Genomic DNA, 25,775 nt, shown 5'->3' with positions numbered 1-25,775 from the left:
CACACACACACACACACACACACACACACACACACACACACACACACACACACACACGTTGCTGCTGGGGAGGCTGGGAGTTTCTGTGTCTGGCCTATAAGCCAGACCTGGGACTCTCCCCCTTGCCCTCTGCCTGCCCCTGAACAACGGAGCACTACACTACAGAAAATATAGATTACACTATAGGAAAGGCAACATACTATTCTATAGGGATACACTACACAAAATATATATTATACTAGACTACACTACAGCAAGGATAGGAATACACTATACTACAGAAAACCTACACTACAGAAAATTATTCTATACTTCAGGAACGTTCCCTACATTGCAGATAAAGAATTGGATCCAGCATCTAAGGATTTGATAAGTATCATTAATAGATATATATATATATATATATATATATATATATATATATATATATATATATATTTTTTTTTTTTTTCTATAAAGCTATGTTTGTAATGTTGATTTACTATTTATACACATATTGTTTGAAATCTGTGATAGTTAAATTATTATAAATACTAATCCTCATTAAGGATACATATGTAAAGAAAATAGTGCAAGGACAGTGTAAGGAATAAAGGTGGTGAACCTAGGGTTAATTTTATATTGATATACTATGTTATGTTGAACAATGTTATGATATGTCGAAGTCAGCAAATTGGATAAAGTCATTTCAATTAATATCGAGCAAACCTGGTTGTCTTTGTCTGAAAATATGCGTATAGTATGCTACGGCGTATTAGGACGTATCCAGCCGCAACACGTGGCAATAACAAGGTTTTACACGAACACACACTTGTAAATAGTACACATTAATTGTAGTTGCAACACAGTCATTTATATTGAAATACAGTAGTATTTATGTTTAATAAGAAGATATATGCATTTAAGTGAAACCCAAGGTTCAGGTTGCAGGAACTGTGTCATGTTTACTATCATTTTAATCCCCTATTCATTAGCAGCTATCCAGTTCATTCGGCAAAGAGATCACACATTGCATATTCGTTATTAATGTTAGGGAATAAATGTTTAAATTGATACGGACTATAAAATGCTAATAGACTAGTTGAAACTGGAGTCTTGGCGGGAAAATCGGAGCACATCCCCTGGAGATATGACCCCCACCTTTGGATATTTTGGTTTGAACTGGCCTATGACATGCAGTACACTGGACCTTCCTGAAGCCTGGACCAATAGAAGCAAGGCACACCATCTGCTTTGTTTTACTGTATTTCTGACTGCATATAAGCAGGAGCTTTGGGTTTAGTGACCAGTCTTCTTTGACCACAGCCTTCAGTCCTGAATGACTGTTCACTGGATCCAGAGCGCCTGCGATAAGTAACAGCTGTACTTATTATTTCGCTTGAATTATTCTGCTACTTTTGGATAATAAATCTTTGTGCATTGGAAACACAAATCGAGATTCGACAATCGTTATTGGACAGCGACAAAACGTGCATAACAGATATATGTGTGAACTGTGATAGCAGGGTTTTCTGTGTTACCAGTAAAATACTTTGATTTAAATACATACATATGTTGTGAGTATTGGTTATTTATAACCAATATATATTGTGAAGTAATACTGAGATACAGTGGTTATTGGATAAATAATTCTGTAAAGCTTAAGTGTTATTTAGTGTGGCCAAAAGACTGAGTAAGGCAACATTGTGTAAGGAAAAGTGTATAAAAGTGCAAGTTTTATAATGAGTGTATCGGAGAACAGAATAAGAGGCTATCGTGCGCATTTAAAGTGTAACCACAGGTCCTTTTACAGTACCAGTATAAACTAAGCACTGAACACCAATAGTAAGGTGGGAATCTAAGAGCAGACAGCATCTACATATGTGAAAATAAAGAAAAATACATACTCAGTGGACCATCTTGAGAAGAAATGGTGGCGTGCTTGGTTAACTAGAAATATGCATGAAATAAACCAGACAGGCTTGCAGGGATAAAAGCACTCAGCTAATCGAGATGCAGATGTTCTGAAAGGGGATTCTGTAATTGGCATGTGTCCTTGAAGATCTTTGGGGATGGTGAATGTCCCATTTACACCCCTCTGATGATATATCACTTAGGTTACATGATAACGGACGGGTGCCTCCGTGCCATTCTCCGCCTTACCCGCTGCATGACAATTTTCCCTGAGCACTAGTTGTCAGTGGGTGCACAGCACAGTGCAAGAAGAAAATAACAGCACTGCACTGATACAAATAAAGAGTTATAGAATTTTCTTAACACATTACCTTTCTAAATGCTTGTAAAAGCATTTGTAGGATGTTTGCACAATTACATAATGAGCCACAGAATCTCCTTCATGAAGGTATGCAGCAGCACAGCACGATGAGGTATGTAAGCTAAATGCTATGAAAAGCAGGAAAAGGGCAGATATATTTGTGAAGGGAAACGGATCGTCTACTCTGTGAAACATTAATAACATTCCTCCATTTCTTTATGCATCTATTCACATATGTACAAACCTGTGTTTGTGCCATGTCAGGCCAGTCCCGTTCAGGCCGTGCAAAAGTTTTAAAGGCTGCCTCCTCCGTTAGTTGCCCTGCTCAACACGTTGTGGAAGGAGGGGCCCTAACACCCACAGCCTGCCTGGGCATGTGGAAGAAGCACTGTTGAGGCTGAGGTTGTGGCAGATACAGCGCTTACCCTCCAGCAGGGAGTAGTACGGGAACTGGCACTCTATGGCCTCTAAGATGCTGCTCAGTGACAGCTGCTTCTGGGGCCCACCTCCAGCACAATCAGAATCACTTAGGAATAAGGTGACTTTACCGCCAGCGCTGCAGGCACCACCTGTCACTGAGCCAACAGCTGCTCCATCGTATAGCAGGGAAGTCCACTCTGCCCCTTTTACTGAACATGAAGATCTGTCATTTTAATCCCCCAAGCGAGTGAACTGAATGTCTTAGCGAGCAGCCATATTTGTACTCAAGTGAAGCCAGTCTGAATCCACTCAGCACACACCTGTATTTGACATGTTCGCGATGTAATGAATTCTGTGAAATCCCCACTCTTTAAAATGGGGCATATTTTACCACATTGTAAAAAAAACTATAAACTTTCTCAAACCTGTCAACTTTCAAAGGCACACCTCAGTCATAATAGCTTTCAGTCATAATAACAAACCCCTAAGTCTTAAAACATCTTGTACACTGAGTTACGCTCTCCCAAGAAAAACCCTTTAAAATGCAGGCCCTAAAACATCATGCCTCCTTCTCACAAAATTAACATGGTGGAATGCAGTTTATTAGAGTCAACCTTATTATTAGGGCTCGACTGTGCCTATACACACACAATAATTATTGTACTGGACTGTTATGGTACTAGACTGTGGATTATGCTTGCAAGCACAAAGAATGGACACCGGTACTGATTTTTGAAACACTGCCCAGTAGATAAATGGTTAAATTGACTGCTCTTAAAATCATCTCTCAAATTGCAGACATGGCCCCCTCCCATAAGGAATATGCTACGATTATTAACGACACACTAGATTCAATTTGCAGTATAGCATAAGCATGTCACTTTTGTTCTTTTTTTGTGTACACATCAACACAAAACATTTCCATATAAAAACTACAAAAGCAAAAAACAAAAAAACTAACAGTTTAATTCCATTAAATAGGATTACCAATGTTTGATTCACACTCAGTTCAAGGACAATGGGTATTCACCCACCCAAACCGTCTGTGGAAAATATAAGACTTAATTGCTTACAGTTTGTTAAATGAAGAAAAAAATCATAAAACCTAACTGCTAAAAGTTATACATTGAAAACAATTATGGAAATCTGAATACGGTCAACAATTTTAAAAGTCTAATTTATGCATGGTTTCTGATCATTTGAGAACTTCTGCTATAAAACTGTGCATGCTTCACAACCTTCAAAAAAACCTTTATTTCAAAGCAAAACATTTCATAATACAACATTCTTAAAGCGCTGTAAGGGAATATTTAACTACTGCGCCGCCCCAAAAAGTTGCTGCTTTATAAATAAATGATAACCGCATGGCTGATTATGAGAAATCTGCATTATGCCAAACTCCCAAACAATGCTGACTTAAAGGTTCATACCTATATTTTCATTATATAATGTAGGAATGGACACCTTAATTAAAATTCACACTTCTAAAAAAAAACAAAAAACATTAAACTATAATTGAGAAATGTCAAATTTACATTATTCCAATATTTCTAATCACACTAAAGTCTAGCCAAAAATGATTTAAGGAACTGTGAAATATATAATGTTTAACATAAGTGCCAGTCTAAACTCCACAAACACCCACTTATTTGGGTGCAATGGATGTTCCACCTTCGGCACTCACGCTGTTGCTAACCTGCACTTCTATGGATGCCTAGTTATAGACAATAACTTTACTTGTCCATCCACCAGTCAGTACCAAGCCTCTGTAGTACAATGGGAAATGCTACTTTATTTTTATCTGACAAAACAAACATCTCTTTACATTGTAGTACATTATGTACAGAATACACACAATGGGTGATGATATAACTGTAGCAGAATTAACAATTTGTGTGAGGTGGTCTTTTCACTAAAGTGACAGGTAGGCCCGTTATGCCAAATTCTGGTTGGTTATGGAGCAGGGTAAAATGGACGTCATAAGATGTAAGTGAGCAACAGCTGTAGTGACAACTGCTCCAAATTGTTGCCTTCTTTATTCAATTAACGACATCAATGTATAAACATTTCTATGGCTTGTTTCCTACGGCTCAGTTGTGTACTGAAAAAAAAAAAAAGGTTTATGTTGCTGCCTTAAGTAAAGCTACCATAATCTAGTTTAGAGAACATCATTCACTTAAACCTTACACAAAGACAGGTAACAGATGAGTAGGACAACAGTTTTAACGGATTTTTGTTAATGTACAACCATACAAAATGATCATGATTTATTTAGCCTCAGAGATGTTCATGAAAATGCTTTGTTAAGGCAATTAAGGTAAAGTTACCTTTATTTCTTTCTTTGTTTCTATAAGCCATTCATACAGAATCCAAAACAAAACCAGCATTGTGATAACATTCCCTAGGTCTAGGGACATTAGTCCCTCTCTATGGAAGACATGAGTAGAAAGGCCATGTAATACTTTTACAATCAGAAAGTCCCAGCACTTCAAGTTCTTTTAACGAGGCAACCAGATTAAGGTTATGGTTGGAGGTGTAGAAAACAGATGAGAATAGATTAAGTAGCTAAGAAATACATTACTGGTAGTCTATAACACTCCAGTATCAAGGTACAAATGTAGATTACTTTTGGAGAAAGGCCTTTAACACTCATCTCCTTTTCTGCTGAAACACTTCAACAGCAAATACAGTGTGATTTCAAGCATTCTTGCAATTATAACGTGCTGATATAGAAGTTACCAAACACTTATACTCCCCAAAACAAAATGGAAGACTGCCAATTACTTTCTAGGACAAAATAGCCCTTTATAACTTGGGAAAGGAAGTTTGTGATTGATATTCATGAACATAGTTTTGTTTCAAGAAAATCCTATTACTTAAATCTTCCTGTGCAAGCAAACTATTAAGACCATTTAATTTCAGCCTTACTTGAATATTTGCAATTATTGTCCTTGCAAAGTGACATCTTATCCTCCATCAACTGGACTCCTTGAATGGTTAATATATTAAATTAAAAAAAACAAAAAACTGTAAACTTGTGAAATAAAATTAAATCCTTGAGCAAATATGGTTATCTTCCAAGTCTGACATTGAAAGAATATGCTGGGAACTTACTAACAGAATGCAGTTTCATAATCTGCTTTTTTTTGCACCACTGATTGAGATATATATATTTGTGTATATATATATATTATTTATATTTTTTTTAAAAAAATGTTCATTCCTCTGTCTTTCCAAATTGGTCTGTGCAGTGACCAAGACCACATATTTCTTTTCCCCCCATAGAGGGATTTGAAGTAGTTCCCAAAATCTATATTTTTGCTTTGTATTAAGCTGGGTTTTAATGTTCCTTGGTTTCACCACCTGTACAAGTCAAAATATATCAGGTAATACTGCACTGTCATAGATTCATGCGTAGATGTTCCGGTCGCTTGGGCATAAATGGGTAGGTTTGCTTTTTGTATGGCCCAGAATTGGATTGTCTAATTGGTAGTGGTGCTGAGGCTTCTCCGCTTACAGTCACATCCATTTGTTCCACACCACTCGATTCCATTCGAAAATCGGCTGGTGTTTGAGCGCTTATGTTTCCAGCAGCTGTTCCTCGTCCCCAGAAGTCACCAGGTGAGAACTTTACAGGGCTATAAAAATAAAAAAAAAAGCGTGTCAGTGTAAAAAATTGGCAAAATATAAATAAAAAAAAAAAAAAAAAAGATAAGTCAGACATTCTAATTGCATTTTATATATGACCACAATGACCTGGCTACACTAGTGTTTGAAATGCTTAGCATCAAATTATCCACATTCAGATGCTTTGCTTAGATACTCTACTCCCTATGCATTTTGAGCTTTTTGAAACAAATCTACCCAGCCGGGTTCAAACCACCGAACAGCCCTCTTCAGTAAAAACCTCAGAGACACCATATCAAGAGACAAGCATTGCCTAGTGAACAACAGAGTCTGGCAAAGGTCACCACACCACAACATAAAAGCATTCCAATTTTAACGAGTACTACACAATTTTTGAAATGGAGCATATATATCTATATGACCGTTTCATAAACAAGGCGTTTAAAAATTGGTCTGTACTGTAGTAATAATATCCACATACAAGACCCAAAATATATTCGTAGGACTACAACATATATCTTCCCTCTCTTTCTATCTGGTGTCAGGTCTACATAGCCTCAGGCTTTAGTCGGGAACATTAGATATGGCTAGCACTGCTTCAGTTCACCCACTACACTGTAAATTTGATCTATGAGCTAAAGGGACCACCCCAAATCAATCATGTGACTAATTAATGCTTTGTACCAGACAAAGGGAAGGTAGGTAGAATGATTTGATATACAAGACAAAATGTTCATTAGCAGTGATAATTAAAAACTGAACAGGAAAAATGAGAGATCGGAAGTCTCATCACTGAAATTTCACAAGACAGCTGAAGATGCAAATTCTTTAGCCACTGAGTAATCTGGACTCCTCAGAGTCAAAACTTGGCGATATAAAGTCTATTAAAGGGCTTGAGCCAGGTGACAGGAGTTAAGAGAAATCCCAAAAGTGGTTTCAAAAGTGGTTTCTCCAAGCTGTCCTATACAGGTGTAAATATGCAAGAACCTACTTTTCAATACTATAAAAAGTCATGTATATTGAATAAAAGTCTTTTCATATATGGTTAGTCAAGAGGCTGGTCAATTAAAATTAGGAAGGGAAGTGTGACTAAAACAAGCTTCCTTTTACAGATCATCTGGTGTTTGCGAGTTATCATGAGGAAGCAGCTGCAGAGAGAATATAGCACAATAAAAAGCTAGACTCAGGATCACAGTCTTGCTACTTTACAAGTATTCTGCTGGTCAAACGAACACTGACGTAGCGGTAAACCATTATGTTCATACATTGGCACTAGGCACCATACAAAGGAAGCAAGAAGTAAGAACCTGATGACAGGTAATCTTTAAACCTTTCACATTTGAAGAAATTCTGAAAGATTTCTACACTTTAAGCTATGTGACATCCTCTGCAAACCTACGTACGTTGGATATTAGGAACTGGGGCCCAAGATGTACTAAACAGGTAAAATATTTAAGAGTCTGGTTTGTAGTAGCAAATAAATTATTGGAAATTCTGAACGTTACCTCACAGGTGTCCGAGGGCTTCCAATGAATCTGCGAGGAGACCGAATTTTTGGTTCAAATGAAAACTTCTCTTTTACACTTTCAAGTACAGAGGGCGCCACATATGTAAAACCCTGGAAATGAGATAAGACAGCCAAGCAGTTCATGTTATAAAAGTGAAACAAAATTTGGATTTGAATTTAACTATTTTATTAAAAGAAATATGCAAATTAAAGTATTAACATCCATGCAAAAACAATTAGATGAGACTTTCTGTCAAGCACACAAGCCTCTGGTTTCTGCTGATACCATCCCTTTGCCAGCAGCTGTTTATCAATGTGTCATCTGGCAAACTTCATGGGACTGAAAGAAAGTGCAAATCACTTTATTTTGGTCTTTCAAACCTGCTAGGTTGAGAGGCTGTTTAACAGGCAGTTGCCTAGAAACCAAACTGAAATCATTACAACCGTTACGATGGAGGTACACCAGAACAGTTTCAGGGAGGTATACAAGTGGTGCAATTACCAAAATTACAAACTAGTTTTTAAACTGAAATTAGTTGTCACTTAACCTTTGCACATTTATTTTAAAGGCTTGTTTGTACAAGTGTATGCTTTTTTCTTGTGCCCATGGTTTATTTACTTTGATGTGCTCATTGTCTGGCTAATGCTGCACATCTAACACTGTAAATAGGGTACATTTATCCCTATAAGTACCTCCCAACAATATATCCATCATGGATGCTAATGCTTTCCAGATGTTGACACTATCTATATAATAAAAATAAACTCAAAAACACATTTACTCCAATAATGGTCGACTTACCACAAAAACCTGGTTGGCACTTTCACTGAGAGTGGCATCATCTGGACTGTCTACAGGCGTCTGACGTGTAAACTTTGAGTCAAACTGGCTTACATCCTCTTCGGATTGCTTTGTGAAGATAAATGCATTTTTTATATATATATAAAAGAAAAAGCTTAAATGGAAGACAGAGGAGGATGATGATATGTCCCTTTATAGCCACATTGCTACACTTAAGTACTTTCTTTCCAGATGCTATGAACTCAAGAATTTTGTCGTAGTTTGAATACTATTCTGTGAATACAAAAAGGTTGCAAATGAAGTACTTCAATTGTATAGGCTGTAGCATTCAGAAGCATGCCATCTTTTCTGCTTTAATCCAGATGACATGCTGTACCCCAAGATGAGGAAGCTTTCTACTGTAAATCTGTGTTAATCAAATGTTTATTTTATCAGTAACCAAACAATTTCATAATCCGCAACTGTGATGCAAACTTAAATGGGGAACAATAAATCCAAGTGTGTGTAAATCTTGAACAGAAAGTCATTTTACTTGGTTATTCTGCGAGAATGGACTCCGTTTTACAATAACTGCCTCCTTAGTCAAATTGTAGTGATCTCCAACGTCATCGGAAATGTGTTAATAGCAAAGTAGAGGACGTTTATCACTGTTGTTGCTCTCCAGTGTAAGTCACCAGATAGTCAGCAAAGGAGGATACTGTATTATAATCACTCTGGCTGCTCTACTTAACCCCTTCAGTGCTAAGGACGAGTGGGACCCAAGGGGTTCAAATTATATTTACCTGACCCCCGCAACTATTTTACTGCTGGTGTGTACAGGGGGATGCCGGGCTTGTTGATGTCATCAAGTTGATGCACAAGAACGTCATTAAGCCCCAGCCCCTCGTCCAATGCCTACAGAAAAATAATGAGTCAGGGGATGGGTAGAGAACAATAAGTGCTATATCTCTCCCATTCGTGGATAGTTTTGGTAAGAAGTCCATGCACTACTTAAGGAACACTTAAATTTCTATTATATGTTAATATTTTAGGCAATAGTGCCTTCAGAGCTGTACACAGTACTGAAAGTGAAATCATACTCATGACCTACAAAGTGTCAATATAACCTTCCTCTGCCTAATACTAATAAATTTATACAACCAAGTATTTCGTTTATTTACCCTTCAGATCTGAAACTAAAACTCCAATGTCCCTTACCCCTATTAACATACATAGTTTATTCTGTATTCTGCTTTCAGATTTGGGTTTCCTACATGCATTATTTTAAATTTGAATTTATTAAATTTAAGTTATTAATATTTGTTCCATTCCTCTATTTTCTCTAAATCATTACACATCTACCCCTTCTGGGTATCAATCCTGTTACAAATCTTTTTGTCAGCTGCAAAAAGGTGCACCACAAATAGCATCACTAATGAATACACTAAACAAAACATGACGCAAGGTAGATCCCTGAGGTAATCCACTGGTGACCAGCCTGTCTGAGCTTACACAACTGACACCACCACTTTCGCCTGTGCTTTAGCCAAACCTTTATCCATTCCACTATGTTGGGAGTCAAATCTAGTTTCTGCACTAATGTAATTGTGGCAAACTGTATCAAATGCCTGCTAAAGTAGGCTATATCCACCCGGACATTACTTTAGTTGCCAAGTTAAAAAAAATAAAAAAATACACTATTTGTTTGATACGAACTCCCAACTGCACATATACATATATATAGAGATATATATATATATATATATATATATATATATATATATATATATATATATATATATATATATATATATATATATATATATAGAGATATAGAGATATAGAGATATAGAGATATAGAGATATAGAGATATATATATATATATATATATATATATATATATAGATAGATAGATAGATAGATAGATAGATAGATAGATATATATAGATAGATATATATATATATATATATATATAGAGATATAGAGATATATATATATATATATATATATATATATATATATATAGATAGATAGATAGATAGATAGATAGATAGATAGATAGATATATATAGATAGATATATATATATATATATATATATCTATATCTATCTATATCTATATAAAACTATATCTAAATATATCTATATCTCTATATCTATATGTCTATCTATATCTATATATATATTTATTTATAATTATTTTGGCTTAGGGGTGCCTTGGAAAAATTATGGTGACCCCAAGGGTGCCTTGAACTGAGAAAGTTTGAGATCCACTGCTCTAGCCCCATTGTGCGGACTAGTTGTTTTCTTCCTCTTGGTTTTTTTTGCCCACACCCCTTTAGCCCTCCCCTCACTCCCATTGGTTGCTCCTGGGTTACACCTTCATGACCATTTACCTCCGTAGATCTCTCCCCCTAATTACTTAAACAATGGTAAAAAAAAATTCTTTGAATGTTAGGGATCTCAACTCCCCCAACAAACGTAGACTTGCACTCACCATCTTACACAAACGTAGAGCAGATGTGATTGCGCTACAGAAGACCCACTTCTCTTCCTGGTCCCCACTCCTATGTTTGTGACTTGAGATTCCTGCTAGTCTACTCCTCTAATGGGCCATTCAAGAGGAACTGTGTTTCTATTTTGTTTATATCCCGAGTCTGTTTCACCCTCTAGACCAGTGATGGGCACACTACGGCCCGCGGGCCAGTTCCGACCCACTTAGAGGTTCTATCCGGCCCACCAATATTTTAAAAAAATGTCATTAAAATATGCATAAAATTATTAGGGCCGACCCTGTGTGTCAGAACCTTCATTTTTATGCCTTCCCAGCTATTTCCTCCATTACACTTCATCCTCTTTCCTAAAAGGACACTTCGTATGTCAATCACTCAAACACCTGCCCGCCCCCTAATGGCTGAAAGTCATGTGAGAAGAGATGGGCTGGGTCATATACTAATGCGGATTTCGATTGGCTGCTGTGTTGTCAGTTAGTGGCTCACCAGAAAGACGGATCTGCAACAACCTGCTGAAATAAGTGCTGTGTCTGTACGATCACTGCACTTATAGAGGTAACACTGCCATATAACACCCTCCCGTCCCATTCAAAAAATGTGTATTATATATTTCGATATTTGAGTTTTTAAATAAATTATATTGGCCCGCCTAAAGTTTTTCTTGTTTATTTGGCCCGCTCCTGAAAAAGTTTGCCCATCACTGCTCTAGACGAAAGTAGAGTATAAGACTGGTCATTCTCTTCCAGGAGCCCAACCAAGATAAGATATGCGGGTGACCAAAGTCTCTTTATATACCCCCAACTCACATAAGATCTTTTTCCTTAAACCATTATGCAAGGAAGTGTCCGAAGTACCACAGGATTTGATTATGTTGGGAGACAACTTTAGACCCTAAACTTGACAAATCCCACAACCCATGTCCAACAGGCGCGAGCATCAATGTAGGCCGCTCTGTAGCATTCCGTAAACTATTAGCGGAATATTATCTCTTTCCTGCCATTGGGGGACACTGCGATACATTGAGGTATAGTAGTGGGACTAGGAGTTTAGGCACTTATCAACTTCTTTGATCTCCACTCTCGTCCCCTACTATGCCCTCCTCTCCTGTGGATACCTCAGTTTTTTAAGTGCCTTAGGAGATAGGTCACTTTGGTAAAGGCTCCTGCCTAGACTTGCATTAGTGTTAGGTTATGTTTCACGTTTTTATTTTCCATTTAGGTGCAGCCAGAGACTCGATCTCAAGACCCAAAAGGTGTGAATTCAGCTCTGTTGACTCTGGGTCCCGGCGCAGGCAAGGCGCAGCTTAGTCTCCGTTCCTGGCACCTCTGTCGCAATTCCCCTAGAGACGAGCTATAGATGCCATTGATTTAATTAAGCCGAGACCCTCTATAGGCTAGGGGACAGTTCTCTTCTTTGGGACATAAAATATTTGTAAAATATTTGTCTCCCTCTCCGGCCCAAGTTCTTGACATACTGACTTATCTCACCCCGGCCAGGTTCCATCGACTCTATCCCTCCCAAACTAAATTTTGCTGGTGTTAATGCGCTCAAGTAGCTGATGTATTTCACGCCTTTTGGACATGCCCGCTCACACAACCACTTTAGCTATGAAAGCAAACACCTCCTGCCATAGTCTTGAAAGGGCCGGTTACCTCAGACCCTGCTGTGGCATTGCTCCACCTTTACCCCTCCTCTGTCCCCAAACATGATCGCCATCTTCTAGGTCATATCCTGATAGCGATTTGAGCAGCTAATAGCTCAAAATTGGAAGACAGCTACTCCCCTTACCCTGTCCAGAATCTCCAAAATCCAGCACAGCTACGAAACAGACGATAGATTTACCCTACTCCACCTCCGCTTCAGTCCCTATCATGAAGTGGTTTAAGTGACATGCATACATTATGTAGGGAGTGCCACTAGATGGACTTCTTTAGCCTTGCTTGACTTTCCAACAACATCCTTCACGTTACTATTACCTGCATTGAAAGGTGTTTTTTTTTTCTTTCTGCTTTCTGATCTTGCTTTTCTCATTTTTGTAAGTTATGGTTTATTTGATCTCCACTTTATTTTCTGTACCCCATTTGTAAACAATTTTTTTTAAAAAAACAAGAATGCAAAAAAAACCCAAAAACAACCCATAACCATTTAACAGGATTCCATGAACATGTTGCTAATCTCACAGGTCTATAGTTCTCATTCTACCCTGTCTGGTTTTTGTAACTCCACTACACAAAAAAATAATAATCTGGAATTAACCGATTGGTTAAAATGTTTTGTTAATGGTACTACGAGCACTATTACAAGTTTGTTTAATAATCTTGGCTGTATATCATCGACATTATAACCCGAGTCTGGGTTAACCGGCTGTATATATCCTCCCCCAACTGCATTTATAAGAGGTAGACAGACGGTTTTTTTAACACTTAAAACAACTGCCACCAACTTTGAGTAACAGATCAGCATTTTCTTCCTTTTATGTACATATCTGACACAAAACTCTGTCAACACCCATCAATGCCATAGATCTGATTTCTCATGACAGAAGTCAGCTTTCTAAAAATCTAAAATCTCCATTTTCGTTCAGTTCTGCTTTACCAATGTCTGTATATTAAATCACACTGCTTGTTGATCACTAAAGGTTAACCTCTCTTTTACAGAAAGATCTGCTGTGTTTCCATTTGTGATGACTAAATCTGGCATGATTCCTATCATGTTCCCCAACTGCTTGAGATGATGCCCCACGCACAAGCAATCCAGAAAGGGACTGACTGATTTACAATCAATATCACATAATTATTGCCTCACAGTTCCTTTACATCCAATTGATTACTTCTTAAACATCCAGTCAATTCCTCATCTTTTCTGGTCATCTTTAAGTTATTCCTATTTGAATAACCTCACCGCTTCCCAAAGTTACCCATATACTCTTAATTCTAAATGCAGTTCCCTGTTTTGTGGCATTTATCTCATTCCTTAAATATAAAGCAACTCCTACTACCTTTTTCTGATGGGGACGCCTATTACATGTATAAGGCAGAGCAAACCACGCTGTCAATTTCTACTGAAACAACTACAGACAAGAATACATGAGCCATTTTTCTAAAATATATTAAAAACAAACATACCAAGAGTGGTTTGAAGGGAGGTTCCACCTTACGAGCCAAAAGATCTTCCCAGTTAATGTGTCTGAAAAATGGATGGGCCTGAAATACAAGAATAAAGTGAAATTGATTTTTCACAGAGGTTACCAGATCACTAGGCGCTGAATGAGGGGCTGAGCTCTCCCTGCCCATTTCACAGGTGGGGCATTTATTAATCAAATGTGGGCATTGCTTCATAACCCAGAAAATGTTTGCTTTTGAATTTCATAATAGTTACCTTAATCTGGATAAGATCTCTGTAGGGTACATAAATATATAGGATGTGTGATTTAAAGGTCATTGTAGCTACCCATTTTATAACAAGTACAAGTAGCTTTATGGGTTTGCTGGGACAGATGAACAGTGTGGGGAAAAGGTACACCTTTCCAAACATGATTTTTGTTAATCTCATGGTTTGTTATTTTGCCTAGGAATTCATAAGTAGGTCAACATATCTTCGCCCAGGAACCCAGGAAGGAGGGAAAGAAACCAAGCATTCCATTCATAATACATATATTCTAAGTTAGATGTCTTTTCTACAAACAGATGAAAGATATAAAACAATTAAGTACAAAAAGAGCAATATATCTGGCATTAGGAAACCTAAATCTAGAAGTGGGCAAACTTAAGATACCTTGGCACCACTTTACAGTCAACTTCGCTAGATGAAGGATAACTACATTAGTACTAAATTTTGGGTGCAAGGAAAAGTATAGCAGTAAATGGAGGAAGTATTAAAAATGTACCTGAACATCCCCTGCATCCCCGACACCTGCTCCAAGACGAGAGGCAGCATTCCTTTTTAGCAGCTGAAGAAGGGGGGGGTGGGAAATATTACATATACAATGCTCTATTTATTTATCATCCATATACATACACATATCGTTATATAAACATCATAGGTGTATCAGTTTTAGTGTTGTAAGAGGGGACACTTCCTATTTTTTCGCCCTTATATGACCCAATTGTTTGCAGGCACTTTTTCCATACATGACCTACAGACCCACAATGTTGGGGTTTGGTGTATAATACTGTACACACTCCTCTCCCCATTTCATGCTGTTAATGTACATACCTACCAGCCCAGATCACTGATCATTTTCCATAACATTGGTTGGCCCATCATATCCAGCCTTGCACTGAACTTATTTAATAATACCACAGGCCAACAAAGCTTTTTAATTACATTTTCATGTAGAGAAGGTCAATGACCCATATATAAAACGCGCTTTAAAAAAAAAAATGCATTTATGATGCACTTTTCTTTTACTGATTAGTCCACTCAGGGTATGACAGGGGGGAGGAGGAAAAAAAATAATTATATTGATATGAACATGGACCCATATTTTATGCTTCAAAAATTATTCATCCTGTTACAAATTATTCTGTCAAAACTAACCTCAATTAGGTATGAGATTTAAATCAGGCAAAGAAAAAAGATGCACACACACTTTTATTCACATGGAAACATACCTTTTTAAGTAAATCCCTGGCTTCTTGTGTGAGGTAGGGGGGCAAATTTAGCTTACATTTAAGAATTTTATCAATAGTTTTTTTTCTGTTTTCACCAGTAAAGGGTGGCTGTAAGTAGATTAAATCAAAAAGTAGTTTGTTAAAATACAAGAGATCACAAACACCCCCCCCCCCCCAAAAACGCAAATAATGAGAAAACGTATGCTAAAACATGGTTATACAGCATTAGCAAATAACCACACGGAGGTGTGTTGCCATACTCATTCCACCATGCATCATTTACGTGGTAATATATTAACAAATATGGGACAATTAATTCAGCAGTTGTAGGAGTGAGTGATCTTGTGATGCAGGCATCCGAAAAAATAAATTTTTATACTACTGTCAAATCCTTTACTCAGAGTCCAATGGGGGAACCACTGGAACACTGGTGTATAGAAGAGGGGCTGAAATAGACTTTTGGCACATTAAATTTAGTCTGACTCCTCATCCTCTATACCCCCACAACCTGCTGGGATACTGTTATTTTCTAATGAAGCCCGAAATAATAAAACAAGGTGGAACCAAACAGAGAGGAAAATACCAAGTTCTCAAACGACAAACATAGGAGTTCTGGTGTGCAGCACCTTCTGTCCAAAACTGGCATATTCGGATGCAAAATTGTTGAATATGTGAAACGTTGTCAACATGTGTGAACCAAAGCCCAGATTGCCGCCCGACTGCTACTCAGCCAAGGCATTGTGTCGCAATGCCCAGGGGCACTCAACAATCTGGTGGAATGAGCAGTCACTTTTTTGGGAACACGCTGCACCACTCCAATGTAAGTCTGGCAAATTACCAAAGTAATTCACCTAGCAATGATCTACTTGGACATCAGCCATCCTCTCTTGGGGGCATCAGAGGACCAAAAGGTCATCCATCCTGCACACTTCACGGGTTCTATGAAAAAAAAGTCCTCAGAGCCCTGACAAAGTCTAGGTAGAGACGATCTACCATGGTCTAAGACTGAAGGAAACAAAATTTCCTAATTTAGATGAAACTTAGGAGACCACTTTTGGCTGAAAGATGGTTTAGTCAGAAGGACAACTCTGTCTTCATTAAAGATGACATTAGCAGACCTACAAAACAGAGCCCCGTCTCCGAAACTCTCCTGGCTGATGAGATCGCAAAAAGTCATGGTAAGGAACTTAAACTCCATCAACTCCAATGCTTCAAATGGAGGATGCTTTAAGGCTGTTGACAACAGGTTGAGATCTCAATAAGCTATGGGGTATGAAAGGAGGTTGAATGTGCATCACTCCCAACAAAGTCTTCACTTTGAGTAAAAATGTCAGTTTTCTCAGAAAGAAAAAAAAAAGGGCTGCAACCTGAACGATCAATGAGTTAAGTCACAAACCACCATACAGACCCCTCCTGAAAAAAATGCAATAGACAGGCCAACTGTAAACAAGAGGTAGGAAATCCTTCTATTCACACCAGGAGATACAACAGTGTCATAATTTAGACTAAAATTGGCTTTCTAGTCTTAAACATGATCTAAACCACCCTGTTAGAGAAACCCTTATTCTTAAGGATCATGGCCAGCCACAAAACCACAATTCCCTGATGGTTGAGTTATGCCACCACCATGACTTTGTCTGACTAGATATTTATCCTCACATCCTGACTAGAGCTTTGAACACCACTCAGTTCCAGCACATTTATCTGGAGCTTTGAGTCATCTGGAGTCCAAAGACCCTGAAAGCAACACTGAAGGGAGTCGGCTGGCTTTGGTTGTCACAATGGACCAATTTTAGATGGTGAAGGGCAACGCATGTTGAGATGATCGACCCTCAGGTCACCAGAAGTGCGACACCTTTGGAGACAATTTTGATGAACAGTCTGGTCAGACAATGGTGCAACTGAGAAGGCATTTGTGTCCTTCCCAGATCGGGACACGCAACTATGAGTGCTTGATGTCCATTGACACCATAAACTAGTTCTGTTCCATGCGGTTTGACAGACCTCAAAAAAAACCCACTTGAACCCGTCCATTCAAATCTGGGTGTTGAGGGACATCCGGTTCAAAATGGAACAAAACTGATGATGCCAAAGTAAAAATAGTCATAAGTATTTAAAGATTTAAAAGAAAAAAAAACTCCCACAATCACTGGCTGCGAAAGGCAACCTAAGGAACAAGTACCTGTCAGAAACTTTGATGTAATTTTTTTTTTTTTTTTTTTTTAAACTGGGACTATCAGCAGGCTGCGGTGTATATAGAGGAGAAGGAGTAAGACTTTTAGCGCTACATATAAAATGCCAAATCTCCAGCTATGCCTCTCAGTGTTCCGGTGTAGCCATACGATGAAAGAGAAAGGACAGTAAATCCTGGGAGACTTACTGATAACAGAGAATCACTAAAAGAGTTCACTTACTGCTCCGGTCAACATGTCATACATCAAGGCTCCCAAACTCCACCAATCTACTGCACGATTATGGCCGCTTCTCATGAGAATTTCAGGGGCCCTGGAGAAAAAACAATATATATGCAAATAAAGTAATTGTTTACCATGCTTATTCTGCAATATACATAAACTCATCTACCTGTACTGTCAAATATACAGCTCAACCACGGTACAGATAGGCCACTAACACTATAAAGTTTCTGGGTAAACTATTTAACAAGCACAAATTAAACTGAACAAGGCTATAACTGACTAAGACTACCTCTATCATACCCTTTTTTTTTACCCGCAATAACCACCCATTTAATTTCTTTTAGTCTTGTTTATAATCACTTATTACCAAATCATACTAATGTTCACTAATACAGACCCAGTCAGCAAAGTACTTGACTCACATGTATTCAATTGTTCCACAGAAAGTATGCGTTACTGTGCCATCGTGAATTGATTCCTTACAAAGACCAAAGTCAGTTAGTTTCACATGCCCTTGAAATAGAAACAAAAATATAATTGTAAATATAAATATAATTGGATAAAAAATAAAATAAAATAAAATATATATATATATATATATATATATATATATATATATATATATATATATATATATATACACACACACACACAGCAGGTGAAATAAGTATTGCACACACCAACAATTTCCTCAGTAAATATATATTTAATGTGGCAATTGTAATGAAATGTACACCAAATGTCAGCAACAACCCTTACAATTCACACATGCAAAGAAACCAAACCATAGATGTCCATAATTTAATTTTTGTGTAATAATGTGAAATGACAGGCAATACAGCTTCACTCCTCTGTCCGATATTAGAGCTGCAGCCGTGGGCACTGCTGCTGTTCCCGACTTATGTGGGTTTGCTTCCTCTTATAATATGACCAGTGGTCACTGTGCCCCCAAATTGGCCCCTGTAATGCTCGTCTCTAGGGGGAATGCTGGCAGAGCTTCTGCTTACATGATGCGGACCTGGAGGGAGCAGAGCAAAACGTCCTATTCACTCACCTGGGTCTTCAGTTCGAGCCCCGCGTTGCAACTATAGGGATAATAAAATAAAGCCGTGAATATTCTAAATCTAACTCAGTATAGGCAGGAGCCTATACCGAAAGTGACCTTTGCTCCTAGTCACTTTAAAGAAACTGGGAAAACTACAGGAGAGGAGGGGCATAGTAGGAGGGAAGTAAAGATCAAAAAAGTTGATAAAGTGACAGGACTCCTGGACCCACTACTATACCCCCAATGTGTCGCAGTGTCCCCAAATGGCAGGAAAGAGAAAGACTTTGCTGGTAATGATGCCTCAAGATGCTTCAAGATGCCTCCTGTATGGAGAAACTAGTCGCATGCATCGCTCAGGTGTGATTTTGACCCATTCAACGCAAATAGTCTTCAAATCTTAAAGGTTCCGTGGGCTTCTTCTATGAACTCTTTAGTTCTTTCCACAGATTTTCACAGATTTTCACAGATTTTCAACTCTATTCAAGTCAGGTGATTGGCTGGGCCATTCTAGCAGCTTTATTTTCTTTCTCTATAACCAATTGAGAGAGTGTCCTTGGCTGTGTTTGGGATCATTGTCTTGCTGAAATGTTCACCCCTCTCTTCATCTTCAGCATCCTGGTAGATGGCAGATTTTTATTAAGAATGTCTATGTATATTTTTCCATTCATCCTTCAATCACATGCAGTATGCCAGTACCGTGTGCAGAAAAACAGCCACACACCATGATGTTCCCACCTCCAAACTTCACTATTGGTATGGTCTTTTGGGGGTTGGTCAGTGCCATTCCTCTTCCAAACATGGTGTGTATTATGGCATTCAAAGAGTTCAATTTTGCGCTCATCTGACCACACTATATTCTCCCAGTATTTCACAGGCTTGTCCAAATGTTATGCAAACTTTAAACAAGCTTCAACATGTTTTTTCTTCAGCAAAGGAGTCTTGCGTGGCTAGCATGCATACAGGCCATGGAGGTTGAGTGCATTACTTATTGTTTTCTTTGAAACAATTGTACATGCTAAATCCAGGTCTCACTGAAGCTCTCCACAAGTGGTCCTTGGTTCTTGGACAACTCTTCTGCTAAATTTTTTCACTCCTCTGTCAGAAATCTTGCGAGGTGCACCTGGTCGTGGCTGGGTTATGGCGAAATGATGTTCTTTACACTTCCAAATTATGGCCCCAATAGTGCTCACTGGAAAATTCAGCAGTTTAGAGATCCTTCTGTAACCAATGCCATCAGTATGTTTTGCAACATTAAGGTAGCGAAGGTCTTGAGAGCGAGCTTTGCTTTTACCCATCATGAGATGTTTTTTTGTGTGACACCTTCGTAATGAGACACCTTTTTATAGGCCATCATTTGTGACTGGACCAGCTGGCAGGATTTCTAATCTTTCTAATTACTGATAGATTTCAGCTGGTGTCTTGACTTTCCATGCGTTTTTGCACCTCCATTTCTTCTTGTGTTCAATACTTTTTCCCTGTGTCATTTCACATTATTACACAAAACGTAAAATTATGGACATTATGGTTTGATTTCCTTGCATGTGTGGATTGCAAGGGTTGTTGCTGACATTTGGTGTAAATTTTCACTTTTGGGAGTCTTATTTAATAGGCGCAGAGAAGAGAGCAGTGCTGTACTCCATTTTTAAAGGTGTGTTTGACTATGTTCTGATCACAATACAGTATTTAGTCTATCTCCTGCTCCCCTGTGTAACCTGTTCATTAGCCAATCAGTGTATCACAGTCGTCACAGTAATGAGATAAGTGTGCTGATCTTGTAGAAAGCAGTGACCTGTGATTATGTGAAGACAGGAATCCATGTTATAGGGGAGGTGTCAGGAGGGGAATGGGGGAAAGCAGGAAGCCAAAGAACATTAGATACTGAGATGTGTAGAGTCTAACAGCAGTTAGTGATGTGAGAAGATTTATCTCAAAGACAGCTCTATACAAAATGAAATTCATAATTCCAACTTGTCTCATCTTAAATGGACTATAGACAATAATAAATACATTTATAGCTTTAGGCGGAGCGATTCTTTGACACTTTACTTGTTATACAAATCAATCTTTACTGACTTTTTGAAGCACTGCTTCAGGGAGGGGGGAACGTGTGTACATACTGTATTTGCCTAAAGTCACATAATACTGCCTTTATTTATGGTACGCATGAAAGTGGAGTTTGCTTTGAGATATGGGCACAGCAGCTTGGACAACCATGAACAGATGATCTCTATAGCCAATCGGAACTCAGCACATACTGAAAATTTCCTGTACACCTCAATAAATTAAACATGTATATTACATTAATGGCATTTCATATGTTCAGGAAAATGCATTCACAATAAAGATCAATAATCTCTATTTTCATAGCTGTTCAAGAGCAGTGACTCTTGCTTAGATACTTATGGTAATGATGCAAGTACTTCATATCATAATTTTTTTAATCTTATTTTGATTTTTACACCTCATTAATGTACCTGTGTGTATTAGACACACAAGGTTTTTTTAACCAGAAAAGATATCCCAATTTGCAAAGAAAGACAATGCAGTCACTAGGCAATAGACCACAAGCTGTCCTATTTTAAAAGCATTATCACACTTGCAAAAACTGACAGGACAGTTTAGGGTAGAGATACAGTGATAATGCTCTATGTGCTTTCTTTGTAAAATAGTTGGGAAGATATCAGATACAGTGACAATATACATCTAGTGATGCAAGCCATCCACTCGTTTACACAATCCCTGCATTCACATTAAACACTGCAAGCAATAGTATTCATTTTCTGCTATGGTGCGTGTATAGGCCAACATAGGAAATAAATGGAGGATTGCAATATTGTCCAAACAGACTCTGCTTCGGAAGGGTTGTGCCATCTGAATACATTGAGTGAAATATCTGTCAAAAAATTAAAAACCAATACATAATGATGTTCAACTGTCATTCACGACCATCAGTTGAATCCACTTAAAAAACAAAAAAAAAACCCACATCCACTTAACTATTAGCTTTTTTTTCCTTAAAGGAAAATATATTTAACCTTTAATAAAGTAATTGTGCTTTATAAAGGATTTGGCTATTCAGTTTGACTGATGTTTCCTTGAGAATCTAATATTTATCCGTTTTTTTGGGAACATTGCCTATAAAAACCAAAACATTATCTAGCTATGCAGTAGCCATAAATGAACACTATACTCAGAGCTGGCAACAAGATTTATGCGCATCATGCAAGGGCAATTAGTAATGACACCTGGAGCAGGCATATACCTTTGCTGATGTCCCTCCACCAGGCTTAGCCTTGGAAGTATTTACCTTACTAATCATAACAGAGGTGAGGGAAGATAGAGAGGACAGCTGCACTACACAAGGTGGATATGAAACAGACACGAAGTCCAGAGCAGACACTGAAAAACCCAGACATTACACCCACCCCATATACACTATTTCCCTGCATATGGAGAGGGCAGAAGGGGAGGAGAATGAGCTGTTACCGTTCTCGCTTTTTTTTTGGTGGGCTTTGTTTCAGTGAGCGAAGCCTGCAAAGAGTGTTGTGCTGGATAGGAACAGCAGCTTTCCCCAGGGACCAGCAGCAAAGTGGTTGCTGCTGTCCAGATAGACTGACCCCTCAGCCACGCTGTGCCAAGTGCAGGGGTGCCATGATAGACAGCCCTGAACTGAACCCCCTTTCTCGTACCAGGAACACTGCATCCACTTGTAACAAATAGGACAAGATCAGGCTATTCGGCATGTCAGTTAGAGCAACACTATTACTTCCTCCTCCCTTACAGCCTATTAGTGTGATCGGAAGTTAATCGTACACACACAGGTCGATAGGCGCTCTTGGCAGTTATCTGTCATGTCCGATAGTGAGCCTCTGGACTTTGACAGAATCATTACTGCTGTTTAGGTATTCGTTTTTGGATCTAAATCACTCAGCATGGGGGAGACCTCACTAAGCAATAAACAAATACAATACAAAATAAAAATTGATAATGACATGAAAACAAGTGACAATGTTGTGTTCTGAACAACTCTTCTGATTTTTCAGCTTATGTTTTTGACTATTCTCTAAAGGCTTGACAGGTATATCCAAGTCAGACATGAGTCTAAGCCTGCCTCAGAAAATTAATATAATTAGTGCTGGCAAAGATTTTAGGCACAATGTTCCTGAATGTTTTGAAATGATGTGTGTATGTAGGTTATAACAATGTACCAATAACTATTTCTGACTTAAGACTTTTATTAAAGGGCTAAGTTTTATTGCACCTGCCCAGATTGTATATGTATTGGTGGGAGTTGACTGAAGTTGTCAATTAACATTGGCTTCTGAAGAAACCGTGCTGTTATACTGCAGAGAAGCACATCAGGGAAGTGTTACCCTTGATTATATGCCCATATAGTAACTAAGTTTTGGAGGAAAACTCTGCTACAGACGGAGAATTCCTGAAAAGGAACAATGTACAAAAAATGGTCTACTTACAGGGATACACCAAACCACTAATGTGACCTGTTGTGATTTGAACACAGAGAATGGTTTTACTCATCTGCTACTGGGGTGGCTAAAGCTTTCCAACTTCTGGGCATCCAAAAATTTACTATCTAGCAATCAAATATGGACCTGCATCCTTTTAAGATTTTCTATGTCACCCCTTTTATCGGGATCTTGTATAACTGATAGATATTGTTTTCAGGCTGTTTTACACTGAAGCTGAAAACATAGAAGGGGAAAGATTCTAAATTAATAATGCAGCACTTGGACATATACATTTTGCCTATAATTAAGAAAAAGGTTTAAAACAAAATGCGTGAAGGAAACATTCAAAGAGATACAGATTTGCAAATTACTGTATTTCCCACCTTGATGATTAAGCATGATGTTCTCCGGTTTAAGATCACGGTAAATTATTCCTTTCTGATGCAAGTGTCCCAAAGCCATTGAGATCTCTGCCAAGTAAAAGCTAAAAAGAAACATGAATTACTAATAGAAGGAAATAGAGGGAAAACAAAATCACACAGAATTTGATAATGCACATCAACCTTTTCTATTCCAACCAATGCAAATAACCAATACAATGAAACAGAGCTAAAAAGACAAACAAACCCCAAAATTGAAAACATCAGAAGTGAACCTTAAAGTTATAATATATTGTTTAGTGTTAACATGATAATCTGCAAATATAATAAAGCTCAAGAGGCTGAGAATGCAGCTGCCCGAGCTACTGGCCCTGCCGCATGTATGAATTCTTCAATCATCATCACCATTTATTTATATAGCGCCACTGATTTCGCAGCACTGTACAGAGAACTCACTCACATCAGTCCCTGCCCCATTGGAGCTTACAGTCTAAATTCTCTAACACACACACACAGACAGAGAGAGACTAGGGTCAATTTTGATAGCAGCCAATTAACCTACTAGTATGTATTTGGAGTGTGGGAGGAAACCAGAGCACCCGGAGGAAACTTTACATAAGACACTGCTATCCAGAAGTAATAATAAAATAAATTCTTCCTACAGTTAGGCCAGTTATAAACTGGTAGTAAACTGCCAGTTATTTACATTTTGGAGGCCATTTAATCTCACCCTATAAGGGTAAATGAGGTAATGTGCCCAAGTCATTAAGGAAAATAGAGCAAACAAAAAAGAAAAAAAAAGGAGTAACTTTGCACCTTTTCTGCCTTGCTCTCTTTAATGACTCAGGCCCAATGTGTTTAACTTGCATTAATTGGAGCAGTGTTTTGGAACCACAGCACTGCCTTAGTGCGAGCATCACCACAAGTATTTATGGGGTCATTAAAATCGATGGTTTCCATTTTCAGACCCACTTTCACAAAATTGTTAGGCCTTACTATAAGCTCTTATAAAACTATTTAAATGAGCAGAATCAAGAGTAATTTGTGTTTTAGTAGTTTAAAAATCATAACATAAAAAACCCCCACACAAAAAAACAAAAAAAAAAAAGTGTGTAGAAAGTGAAAGTCTCATGCGTTCTACATCATTTATTCTATTCCTGTATTTATTACCTCAGGGATCTGAAAAAAACTGCCAATAGAATGACTAAGGTTTGGCTTCTGGAGCAACAGGCAAATTATGCTCCCTGATAATTTTTTAATTGGAAGAGTTCCATGGCAGCCCTAACATACTGGTTAATCTTTAAGCAAACATAGATCAATTCATGCATATAAAACATTTTATCAACTGCTTAAAGTTCTCTTTCCAAACTGAGCGTCAGCTAAATTTACAACATCCGGAAGGTGATGTCTGGAAAAGCGATGGAGCACTGATCAGCCTGCTGCTTTGCTTAGATCATTTGCTGAAGCCTGAGCCTTGTATGGATGTCACTACTCTTGTAGAATGTCCTTTCAATGGTTTTTGGCACCTCATATTCATTCCTCTTACAAGCCTGTGAAATCTTGCTTGGATAGAGCTTGCTATTGATGTGTATCTTCAGGAAGTAGAGAGAGATTATCAGTCTTTCTGAATTCATTAGCTTGAGAGAGGCTCATAGAAATTGCTCTGACCAGGTCTAGAAAGCAGGATTTGTTCTTAGCAGTACTTTATCGGTTTACATGTCCAAAAATGGTTCCGTGCCCCATAAAG

At 38.1% G+C, this 25,775-nt stretch overlaps 1 protein-coding gene across 1 annotated transcript in view; it reads right to left on the bottom strand.

The window, feature by feature from the left end:
* Window positions 1-3,620: 3,620 nt before the first annotated feature.
* Window positions 3,621-25,775, bottom strand: part of RPS6KB1 (ribosomal protein S6 kinase B1) — a 35,712-nt gene continuing 13,557 nt past the window's right edge. The window contains exons 7-15 of the mRNA XM_075195302.1: window positions 24,032-24,132; window positions 18,557-18,647; window positions 18,132-18,222; window positions 15,718-15,825; window positions 14,991-15,053; window positions 14,230-14,307; window positions 8,611-8,718; window positions 7,807-7,919; window positions 3,621-6,312 (exon numbers count right to left, since the gene is read on the bottom strand). Of these exons, the coding sequence (XP_075051403.1) occupies window positions 6,075-6,312; window positions 7,807-7,919; window positions 8,611-8,718; window positions 14,230-14,307; window positions 14,991-15,053; window positions 15,718-15,825; window positions 18,132-18,222; window positions 18,557-18,647; window positions 24,032-24,132 (991 nt within the window). The 3' untranslated portion in view covers window positions 3,621-6,074. The remainder of the gene's footprint in view (window positions 6,313-7,806; window positions 7,920-8,610; window positions 8,719-14,229; window positions 14,308-14,990; window positions 15,054-15,717; window positions 15,826-18,131; window positions 18,223-18,556; window positions 18,648-24,031; window positions 24,133-25,775) is intronic.

The sequence above is a fragment of the Mixophyes fleayi genome, chromosome 2 (genome assembly GCF_038048845.1).
Source record: "Mixophyes fleayi isolate aMixFle1 chromosome 2, aMixFle1.hap1, whole genome shotgun sequence".
NCBI lineage: Eukaryota > Metazoa > Chordata > Amphibia > Anura > Limnodynastidae > Mixophyes > Mixophyes fleayi.
The sequence above is the reverse complement of the archived record's forward strand: the minus strand, read 5'-3'. Positions and strand labels throughout refer to the sequence as shown.